The sequence below is a fragment of the Taudactylus pleione genome, unplaced genomic scaffold, assembly GCF_031769625.1.
Source record: "Taudactylus pleione unplaced genomic scaffold, aTauple2 ptg001392l, whole genome shotgun sequence".
NCBI lineage: Eukaryota > Metazoa > Chordata > Amphibia > Anura > Myobatrachidae > Taudactylus > Taudactylus pleione.
Genome location: NW_028285792.1, coordinates 645,981 through 658,809, shown reverse-complemented (window position 1 = coordinate 658,809; position 12,829 = coordinate 645,981). Strand labels below are relative to the sequence as shown.

Here is a 12,829-nt window from a genome sequence, read left to right as displayed (position 1 = left end):
GAACCAGACCGGTAACCGGGGGGTGTTTTTTGCCTACATGTGCTGGACAGGCAGCAGCACCATTTAGTTTATAAATAACTATTAGGTGCCATGACCCCATTTTGTGCCCCATAACCTCGGAGCCCTTCTGAACTCCAGAGCTTGGGATGGATGTACCAGTTGTACCCCCCTGTCGCCGGGCCTGTCTGTGACAACACTGCCCTCAGACCTGTCCCGGAGGCATCTGTTTGCAAAACAAAACTTTCCCCCAAAGTAGGTGCCTGCGGCACTGGTGCCATACTGTACATTAGGCTTCATTCAAATTCCTCCATGCGATCATAAAATCATTGCAGAAGCGAATGGCTCCCGAGGGTTTTGGTACGAGGCCTATGGGATTCTACCACTACCCTGAGTTGCAACATGAGCTACCATTTCCGACATTTGTTGTCTTTGAGTCAGTGCCAGGGAACTAAGCAGTCCTCTGTTTTCACTGCTCCCAACATTAGGCTCAGAGTTTCCTCCACCAACAGGTTTAACAGGTTGATGTGATACACTTGGTCTATTCGCCGTCTACCCCGCTGCCGTACTCGATAATTCACAGGTCCTATAGCTTTTCATACTCTCTTGGGTGGGCAGCTGGACAAGCACCTTCTCATCTGGATTAAAATTGCAAAAGGTGGCTTGGGTATTATAAACCCCCTTTTGCTGCCCCTGTGCTTTCTTTAGGTGTTACCTCACCAATGGACTGTAAATTGGCCATACAATTGGGCCACAAACTGTACCATATTTTGCTCCCTGGGTCCCTGCTGTTCCCACACTTCTTTAATAATATCTAAGTTCAAATGCACTGTACCCTGTTGATGCCTGGGGAACCTCCTGTACTGCAGACATGAGATAAGGCAACCGGGTATCCCAGACTTTCTTCATTGAGTCATGGCTCGTCTAATCATTTGCTTAAGGGTCCTATTTAACTGCTCAACAAATCCATCAGTGAGCGGGTGATAGACCGAGTGTCAGAACACAGCCCTGGCACTGTTGGCGATCTGTGCTCTTACCCGTCCGTGGAGTGAAGTGCTGGTTGTGGTTGTAGGGCTGCTCGAGGAGATTTGCTCGAACATGCAGTCTGTGCATTTAGACTGTGCTGTTCTTTCCAAGCTGATTACTCACCTGAGTCTCCTTATGTGAACTCTGCAAATTCCTGAGTGGAACAGCAGGTGTGGTCCAAACAGTAGTGCTGGCTTTGAACCGCAAAGATTAAAGATGCTATTGCTCTCTGTGCATGGTGTTCTCTCTACACATCCACAGCGTGCTGCGCGCCAGAAATCCCTCCTAAACTCTGTATGGGCACAGCCATGTTGGATCCAGTCACCTGACTTTCCTCCACCATTCAGAGTGCTGCTACCAGACCCCCTGACTGCATCAGCCAATACCTGGGGGACCCAGGGTATAAGTATCCTGCACTGACAGCATCCAGTGCCTGAACAATAGTTACTTCGTGCAGTGTGACAGGTTACTCTGTTGCATTCTCCCAGTGTGTGTGCGCTAAACTATTCTAGGCTCCTGCAGTCCCAGTCTGGTTCTGAAAGTTACTCCTGCTGGTCCCAGTCTGGTTCTGCAAGGTACTCCTGCTGGTCCCAGTCTGGTTCTGCAAGGTACTCCTGCTGGTCCCAGTCTGGTTCTGCAAGTTACTCCTGCTGGTCCCAGCCTGGTTCTGCAAGTTACTCCTGCTGGTCCCAGTCCAGTTCTACAAGTTCCTCCTGCCAGTCCCAGTCCGATTCTTCCTAGCTGCATCTAATCTATCTGTTGTCACTATACATCATTTTCACTGCTACCCAAACCTACATGAGAAGAGCCATATACTGCCTCCTCAGCTCCTACAGATCCTACACCAACGCCTGAGACAGGTAACTATGTAACACCAACCATGACACCGAGGTCTGAAGCCTATATATCCCTAGCAATTTTCTCCTTCAATAAGTTTGACATAAAGGGAGTGCCCTGATCTGTCAGGACCCCTAGATGAATGTACAGCTCTAGTTGCTCTTTGCTGTTGTACTTGACTACATATTCTGAAGCTGCATTGCCTCAGGATATTTTGTTGCATAGTCAAGTACTACAGTCAGTGAATCAGTTGCCAGGATGTCCGGACTGATCTGGTCGAGAATAATTTTCTGGAACAGAGGAAAGTCTCACCCCAGAATAAGGGGATTTGGCACCCTTGGTGCTATTGGCACTACCACGCACCATTTGTCCCCTCGTGGTAATGGACAGACGGACACGATCTTGTAGTCCTGTAGATGTAAATGACTTTTATAGGCTCTAGCCAGTCTGTCAGGCCTTCTGGTACTACAGTGCTGGATATCAAGGTGACTTCACTGCCCGAATCCACCAACGCCAATACTGCCTGGTGTAGTATCAGGACGGTCACCCAGAACAGCAATGGGCTACCTGTGGATGAGAACATGGGGGCCCAATTCTGTTACTGAACAATCCACTGTTGTTTTCTGATCTGGACATTTCCTCCGGTAGTTCCCTGGTGTGCCACACTCAAAGTACTCAGCCGGGGTCAACTTGTGGTCTGTTCCAGCTTCTGATGCAAGTTTCTGCCTGACTAATTTCTTTGCTGTACTGTCCGATCAATGACTGTCGCCAGCTCTTTAAATGACTCAGAATTGCTCTGCAGGACCCATTTCTGCAAAATCCCAGTTAAGGTTCCACACGCAATGGTCAATTTCCAAGATCCTGTCTGGCGGATGTAATTCGTGCTCTAACCAACGCTTGGTTAACTTCTCCAGGTCAGCTAGCTGAGCATGTGTGTAGGCCCCTGGCCTAAATTGCAAGTCACAAAACCATTGTGCCTTCCCAGGCCCTGTCACTCCTATCTGAACCTGAATGGCAGCCTTTAGCTGCTGATATGTTGCCATCTAGGCTTTGGGCATATCCATATAGGCCTGCTGTGCTTTGCCCATCAAATAAGAAGCCAATTGTGCCTCCCACTCCTCTATGACCCATTTAAGCCAATTTACGATCTTCTCAAAGGACAACAGAAAGGTCTCAACATAGTCTGAGGGTGTCATCTGCATCATGGCAGGTCTGTGTTCACCCCGTTGAAGCTGACTGAGCTCTGCTTGCAACAACTTGCTGCTCTACACCTGGGTCTCAGCAATGGTTAGCATTTGGCCCTGCTGAGCCTGTTGCACAGTGGCCACATAAGTTAAGGCCAGGATTTCCTTCATCTTGCTGTCTGAACCAATAGAGTAGTGAAATTGGGCCTCCGTTAACATACACCGACAAGCCAATGTTTCTGACACTCATACAATTTTAGCTGCTAACGGCTTTATTACCTCCCAAGGAGAAACAACCCAAAAACCATCCCCATTAGTTGGGTTTATACAGACTACACACAGGAACAACTTCTCAGTAGTTGTCCTGTGCTCAGGTAACTGCACCACACCCAGGTTTAACAAGGCAGAGAAGAAAGAGGAATAAAAGGAAACTACATTTTATTATATCTATGCTGCAACAAATTCAAAAACCGTTGCTTTTGCTTGCAAGTATTCATACTGTGTAAACACTAATTTCTCTTCAAGGACATAGCATAGACTTTACACTTTTCCGCTTTGCATAACTTTACCACACACGCAAATAATTAGATTTTTTCCACACAGGTTAACCCCTCTCACCTTGCAAGGCAGCACCTTGTCTCTGCCACATGAAGCGCAGCTGCCAGAGGGATTCCATGAATGACATCACTTGTAGAAACTGGCATGCAAACAAACTCTTCACACCGATCAGTTATGTCACATGGCTTATTACTCATCAGAAATGTTGTTACAGCACACTTTCATACAAGAGATGGCTTCCTGACACTGGATATGCCCCACCAGCCCTTGCTATGGTCTGCCTCCTAGTCCGCATCGGAAGCCCTACTGACCGGATCCCACAATCCTTTTATCCTTTACACACTCCAGTCCAATCACACCCATGTAGTGCAGCTATGTGTAAAACCTTTCCTGTAGGAGACAGAAGATTTCTTAACCCTGTCTGCCCTTGTCCTAGAGAGCAATAAGAACATGGCAAAATACCCTCTTTGCCACTAGATAGAAAAAATTCTTATCATCTAACTATATCTATCAAAATTAAAACATTTAATATTAAACCTTCACTTAGTACCTGATGTCAACCACCTTATTCTCTCACATGTGTTTCACACACTGCTGTCTAAGGCCTTATAGTGTTATTGTTGATTTGGAACCATCTATTCCCCCTTTGAGTCATTAACCGAAGTAATACTTGAATTCGGAATCTCATCACACAAACAGACCCGTGAAGGCTGGCCCAAACATTCATACACCGTAAAGGCTGGCCCAAATATATTCACACACCATAAAGGCGGGCCCAAATACATACATACACCATAAAGGCTGGCCCAAATACATTCATACACCATAAAGGCTGGCCCAAATACATACATACACCGTAAAGGCTGGCCCAAATACATACATACACCGTAAAGGCTGGCCCAAACATTCATACACCACAAAGGCTGGCCCAAATAGATTCATACACCATAAAGGCTGGCCCAAATACATACATACACCATAAAGGCTGGCCCAAACATTCATGCACCGTAAAGGCTGGCCAAGCTTTCAGACACCATAAAGGCTGGCCCAAACATTCATACACCATAAAGGCTGGCCCAAATACATACATACACCATAAAGGCTGGCCCAAACATTCATAAACCATAAAGGCTGGCCCAAATACATACATACACCATAAAGGCTGGCCCAAACATTCATAAACCATAAAGGCAGGCCCAAATACATTCATACACCATAAAGGCTGGACCAAATACATACATACACCATAAAGGTTGACCCAAACGTTCATACACCATAAAGGCTGGCCCAAATACATTCGTACACCATAAAGGCTGGCCCAAATACATACACACACCATAAAGGCTGGCCCAAATACATACATACACCATAAAGGCTGGCCCAAATACAAACATACACCATAAAGGCTGGCCCAAATACATTCATACACCGTAAAGGCTGGCCCAAATACATACATACACCGTAAAGGCTGGCCCAAATACATACATACACCATAAAGGCTGGCCCAAATACATACATACACCATAAAGGCTGGCCCAAACATTCATAAACCATAAAGGCTGGCCCAAATACATACATTCACCATAAAGGCTGGCCCAAACATTCATGAACCATAAAGGCTGGCCCAAATACATTCATATACCATAAAGGCTGGACCAAATACATACATACACCATAAAGGCTGGCCCAAATGTTCATACACCATAAAGGTTGACCCAAACGTTCATACACCATAAAGGCTGGCCCAAATACATTCATACACCATAAAGGCTGGCCCAAATACATACACACACCATAAAGGCTGGCCCAAATACATACATACACCATAAAGGCTGGCCCAAATACAAACATACACCATAAAGGCTGGCCCAAATACATTCATACACCGTAAAGGCTGGCCCAAATACATACATACACCGTAAAGGCTGGCCCAAATACATACATACACCATAAAGGCTGGCCCAAATACATTCATACACCATAAAGGCTGGCCCAAATATATTCATACACCATAAAGGCTGGCCCAAATATATTCATACACCATAAAGGCTGGCCCAAATACATTCATGCACTCTAAAGGCTGGCCAAATACATTCATACACAGTAAAGGCTGGCCCAAACATTCATACACCGTAAAGGCTGGCCCAAATACATTCATACACCGTAATGGCTGGCCCAAATACATTCATACACCATAATGACTGGCCCAAATACATTAATACACCATAAAAGCTGGCAGAAATACATTCATACACCGTAAAGGCTGGCCCAAATACATTCATACACCGTAAAAGGCTGGCCCAAATATTCATACACCGTAAATGCTGGCCCAAATACATTCATACACCATAAAGGCTGGCCCAAATACATTCATACACAATAATGGCTGGCCCAAATACATTCATACACCGTAAAGGCTGGCCCAAATACATTCATACACCGTAAATGCTGGCCCAAATACATTCATACACCATAAAGGCTGGCCCAAATACATTCATACACCGTAAAGGCTGGCCCAAATACATACATACACCGTAAAGGCTGGCCCAAATACATACATACACCATAAAGGCTGGCCCAAATACATTCATACACCATAATGACTGGCCCAAATACATTCATACACCATAAAGGCTGGCCCAAAAACATTCATACACCATAAAGGCTGGCCCAAATACATTCATACACCATAAAGGCTGGCCCAAATATTCATACACCGTAAATGCTGGCCCAAATACATTCAGACACCATAAATGCTGGCCCAAATACATACATACACCCTAATGGCTGGCCCAAATACATTCATACACCATAATGGCTGGCCCAAATACATACATACACCATAAAGGCTGGCCCAAACATTCATACACCCTAAAGGCTGGCCCACATACATTCATACACCGTAAAGGCTGGCCCAAACATTCATACACCCTAAAGGCTGGCCCAAATACATTCATACACCGTAAAGGCTGGCCCAAATACATTCATACCCCGTAAATGCTGGCCCAAATACATTCATACACCATAAAGGCTGGCCCAAATACATTCATACACCGTAAAGGCTGGCCCAAATACATACATACACCGTAAAGGCTGGCCCAAATACATACATACACCATAAAGGCTGGCCCAAATACATTCATACACCCTAATGACTGGCCCAAATACATTCATACACCATAATGGCTGGCCCAAATACATACATACACCATAATGACTGGCCCAAATACATACATACACCATAAATGCTGGCCCAAATACATTCATACACCATAAAGGCTGGCCCAAATACATTCATACACCATAATGGCTGGCCCAAATACATTTATACACCATAATGGCTGGCCCAAATACATTCATACACCGTAATGGCTGGCCCAAATACATTCATACACAGTAATGGCTGGCCCAAATACATTCATACACCATAAAGGCTGGCCCAAATACATTCATACACCATAAAAGCTGGCCCAAACATTCATACACCATAAAAGCTGGCCCAAACATTCATACACCATAAAGGCTGGCCCAAATACATTCATACACCATAAAGGCTGGCCCAAATACATACATACACCGTAAAGGCTGGCCCAAATACATACATACACCGTAAAGGCTTGCCCAAATACATACATACACCATAAAGGCTGGCCCAAATACATACATACACCATAAAGGCAGGCCCAAATACATACATACACCGTAAAGGCTGGCCCAAATACATTCATACACCATAAAGGCTGGCCCAAATACATTCATACACCATAAAGGCTGGCCCAAATACATTCATACACCATAAAGGCTGGCCCAAATACATTCATACACCATAAAGGCTGGCCCAAATACATTCATACACCGTAAAGGCTGGCCCAAATACATACATACACCGCAAAGGCTGGCCCAAATACATACATACACCATAAATGCTGGCCCAAATACATACATACACCATAAATGCTGGCCCAAATACATTCATACACCATAAAGGCTGGCCCAAATACATTCATACACCATAAAGGCTGGCCCAAATACATTCATACACAATAATGGCTGGCCCAAATACATACATACACCGTAATGGCTGGCCCAAATACATTCATACACCGTAAAGGCTGTCCCAAATACATACATACACCATAAAGGCTGGCCCAAATACATTCATACCCCGTAATGGCTGGCCCAAATACAGTCATACACCATAAAGGCTGGCCCAATCATTCATACGATGGTCATCAAGGTTGTAACAGTCTTTGAAATACACAATAAAAGAAGATATTGTTTAAATTATTCAATGATCATTCAAGAATTAGATAATAATTTTTACTTATACTTAAGAATTCATGGACAGAAAATAAGTAGAGTACAAATACAAGATAATACAAAGAAACCATGTTATAGTTACATGTCTCTGCTATCCTAGAACTTCAATCCAAGTCTCCCCCTATGCCCACTAGTCCAATATTTATACTCATCTATCAGATGATGTCATCCAGACTCATCTGTACATCCATGGGAAGATAACCCTGACATAACACATAAATATCTATAGATGTGTATTACTTCACTTGGCATATATCCATTTTATTAACTTACAGGTTCATTGGTTGTGTCGAAGCCGAATGGTTGGTTGAGACCTAAATTGTAAAATTAAAATCTGCACGACGCCATTTTATGTTGCCCCTGACGACGCCATCTTGTGTCGTCAGCATGAAACCATTGTGTGCGATGCTAATATGCTATTATTAGCATCGTGCGACTGCATTGCTACCGCATATTGTTAAAAGTCCTACCATACCCCATACGCACATTAAATCATACATATAATATACAAGACGCACAGCGCACAGTTGCGCTGTTTTTTAAAACACTCTGCACATAAAACGCACCACGCATATTAGCAACTATACGCAATATCCCCACACTGACACATTGCATACTTACACAAAAAGGTTCCCTAAGCATTAAGGTTAATATTAGAGGTTTTACTTATTATCAATTATGTTGTGAAATACATATATTTGTTATCTATGGTTTAGTACAGGATAAGCAGACCGTGTTTGGTGACATTCTAAACCACTGTTTATTTGCAGATTTCCGGTTCCATCGGCAAGGAGTTCGCAACATGCGTCTGCGAATTATGGATCATAGAGAGATACACATTGTAATGTACTCTGAAATGTAATGTTTATTAGTCAGTTTAGACTTGTTCTTCGGCAGAAAACGCACACAAAGAGCTGTTGGAGGCTGAACTATTACAATACAAACTGACCTATGAATTGCATCGTAACAGAAGAACCAGGAGGAAGAACCAATGGGATTATGCCAACTCATACTATTGTATTGCCTGTCTCTGCAAGGGTACATGTGCAAGCACTCTAGATCTGGTAGTTAGTCATCTTTCGTTTTCTGTTGGCGGAGGTTTCATAGTTGATGCCGGGAAATCTGGATCCAGAGCGCATGCGTATGTATCGATTGTACCTTGTACTGTATGTTGTATAACCTTTGTGCTAATTGTATTATAGATCAAGGCGTGTAACTATATGCTTTTATGTGAATAATAACTTTTGTGCTTTGGAACCACACTCAAAGTCTGGAAAGCGATTATTTCATATGCGTACGCAACGCTAAATAGCAACTTTAGGGTATAGAGGTTAAATAGGAATCCATAGTTTGTAGGAGCCATTTTTAAGTAACTTTCTAGAACATAATAAGATATCTTATTTTATTTCTATATTTTCCCATTCTTCAATATCTAATCTTTTATGAAAACATAACTACCTTAATATGCATATGTGGGTAATATATCTTAAAAAAATACAAAAATAGTTTCTTTATTTCTCAGTGTTATCTTATTCTATAGAATGCACTTCATTATAACACTTATGTATGGTTTTCATAAATCTTAGTTATTCATATCACACCAGGGGGTTCATTATTTTTTTTAATCCATTTAATTTTTGTTTCATGTGTATAAATAAGTAGTCATTTATTTATTTATCAACAGAGATAGATAGATAGATAGATAGATAGATAGATAGATAGATAGATATGAGATAAATATGACATAGATAGATAGATATGAGATGGATAGATAGATATGAGATAGATAGATAGATAGATAGATAGATAGATAGATAGATAGATAGATAGATAGATAGATAGGAGATAGATAGATAGATATGAGATATAGATAGATAGATAGATAGATAGATAGATAGATAGATAGATAGATAGATAGATAGATATGAGATAGATAGATAGATAGACTGTATGACAAAATGTATCTAACTTGTCAATAATACCAAGATGAAAATTATTTTACATGGGATCATTGAAAAAAATCTAACAGATGCAGGACCTCTGATGTAAATTGGAAACTGTATAATGAGCAGCTTTGTAATAGAGGGAAAAAATATCGTTTATGAGATACATGCTGGAATTTGTAGTTCAATCACTCTTGTATTATATAAGAAAAAGTAAAGAAACTCCTTGTAGGTGGAGTTTTACAGAAACATCATACACTTCAGCCAATAGGATCAATACTACAGTCTTAGGGTATACTGTGAGCCAATCACAGCTTTCAGAGAGTCAGACATGAACTACCCATCAGCTGGTGCAAGGTCAGCTCCACCCACAGCATCATTATATTGGCTAAATGCTTTATCAACGAGATATCACCCCCCCTGTGATGTCACTTAGTCTCTGGCCAGATATCTGATCCCAGTTCCTGACTCACCCAGATATAGTTATACATGCTCTCCCTACACCTAATGCAGCATGAAGGGGCTCAGTGAGGGCGGCAGTGTAGGTGTGTAAGTGTCTGATGGGGTCACACAGAGAATAAAAGGACAGCTGTCCTGCCCCATAATCCAGGTATATCCTCACTCTGTCACAGGGGATATTGTAACTTAACCAGATTTTTATCCTGTCATGTCTCACTGAGTACTTACTATTACTCCTTTCTAAACACCAGGACTTTTTATTTTCTCCAATGACTGACTGACGTCCTCCCCTGCCTATACTGGGATAACACATCCCCACCCTCCAGCTCACTGACTTACTGACATCCACTTCCCAGTAATGTTGCCCTGAGGAGAATACTCTGGTGCTTATTACCTGATTATACTGAAATCTCTCTGGTGTTACTGGGTGATTCTGGTTTGCTGACAAAGATGCAGTTTTCCTGTCATTTGATATATGTATATTATTACCAGCAGTGGTTACATCCAGTAATATGTCTGCAGCTTCCTGTACATAGATCCCTATATTTATATCTGTTATTATATCAGATAATCCTGTGCTTAATGTCCCTGAGATGAGACCCACATCCAGGTCTCTTCCATCATGGACCTGGTTATCATGTCTCTCTGTGTCCTCAGTATCACACAAGTCACCTGTGTCTGGTTCCTGTAAGACAGTCACTGGATCAGACATGTTACACAGCTCCTCAATGTGACGCATCTTCCTGGACAGCTTGTCCTTCTTTATTTCCAGCTGCTGGATCAGATCAGAGACTGGGAGTGAAATTAAATCTTCCCACATGAAGATGTCATTCAGGACTCTTTTCTCCAGGTCTTCCAGCTGTCTCCTGATGTTTCTAAATAGGGCAGTGACTCTTTCTGTTGCACCAGCTGCTTTTCTTTTAACTTTTTTCTTGTGCTCCTGCAGTCTCTGGACTCTTTTCTCAGTCTGCGCTCTCTTTGTGGTCAGTTTCTGCAGAACATCTCTCAGCTTCTCCTTCTTCTTCTCAGAGGCCTCATCCAGGGACTCCACCCGATGTCCTCTGTGGTCCCCAATCAGACAGGACACACAGATACAGGCAGCATCCTTAGTACAGTAATACTCCAGGATCCTCTTATGTACAGAGCATTTCCTGTTCCCCAGGTCACTGGTAGGATCAGATAAGATGTGATCTGGTGACTTGCTGTGTACTCTCAGGTGTTTATTACACATATGAGCCTCACACAACAGACAGGATTTAGTGGCAGGTACAGGAGAGTGAATACAGTAAGTGCAGAAGATCCCAGTCTCCTCTTGATCTGGCTGAGTAGACAGGAAACTCCCCACTATGTTACACAGAGTTATGTTCTTCTGCAGTGCAGGACGCTCCTGACACTCTGCTCTGCACTCAGGACAGATATAAACTCTAGCCCACTCCTGTGTATCCAGCATTTGATCAATACAGCCCCGGCAGAAGTTGTGTCCACATCTCAGGGTTACAGGATCTGTATAAATGCTCAGGCAGATGGAACAGACCAGCTCCTGCCTCAGATCAGCAGACACCATCGCTGGCAGCAGGAGAGAGAAATGAAAGTGACAGTTTCTAACACTCAGATACCAGTGTGGTCACATTCTCCACACAAGGCGAAACTCAGCTGTCATTCAGGTCACTCCTATAGGCTCAGCTAGAGATAGGCGAAACTAGACATTTGGTAATGGGTGTGTGGTAAATCAGGGAGGCATTTAGGTGTCCTGTAGTTCCTGTCAGTGGACACAGCCCATGGGAAGGATTTGCTCCAGGACATACCTTCAGGCTTACTTGCCTGTAAATCATTACGCGGAGCTCTGGTGCTCCACTGGATGTCATAGGAGGCTGAACAAGCTGCAGCAGGGAGTAAGATTATTGCAGAGTCCTTGTCACCTGACATAGGCCCCAGTCTGTTCCGTTTTTCCCAAACCATTCTCCTGCCCTCAGCTAGTTGCCCTTATAAAATAAGTACACTAGGTCTCCTGTAATGTAAATGCTGTTTTTTTCTCTTGCCATGACAATGTATGTGTATTTGCTGGTATTGGTGTAAATGCAAATGTTGTTAATGCACTGCTTGTTGCCGGTATCAACTTCAGAGTCAGTTTATTCTAATGTAATGTATATTCATCCTTTTCGGTGCCTAAATTGCATGCTGACGTTTCTCAAAACACTGTATATGTCTACTGTGAACCATTTACCTTGTTGATTTCTGTGGTGCAATGTATATTTAATGCTTATTTAACCCTGTGTAACCCCGGCTGGCAACTTCTGTGGTTTATAGCGTGCGGCATAGGCCTATGTACTGTCTGTATTTTTCTTAGCAAAGGCCCACCTGCTAGCAAAAGACTGTGTTTAATAGCTGCAATTGGCCGGTGAACTACTGCTTCCAGCATAGCCTACGTATTGTCTGTACTTTTCTTAGCAAAGGCCCACATGCTAGCAAAAGACTGTGTTTAATAGCTGCAATTGTCCGGTGAAC

General features: G+C 43.0%; 1 protein-coding gene across 1 annotated transcript; it reads right to left on the bottom strand.

Moving 5' to 3' along the window:
• Window positions 1–9,809: 9,809 nt before the first annotated feature.
• On the bottom strand, window positions 9,810–11,888 carry LOC148442760 (E3 ubiquitin/ISG15 ligase TRIM25-like). The gene has a single exon (XM_088463517.1). It carries the CDS (start codon window positions 11,886–11,888, stop codon window positions 10,335–10,337), a length of 1,554 nt encoding a protein of 517 aa, XP_088319643.1. The 3' UTR covers window positions 9,810–10,334.
• Window positions 11,889–12,829: the final 941 nt, after the last annotated feature.

Excerpts from the sequence above, each read along its gene's own strand:
- LOC148442760 (XM_088463517.1), bottom strand. The coding sequence starts at position 11,888 with ATGGTGTCTGCTGATCTGAGGCAGGAGCTGGTCTGTTCCATCTGCCTG.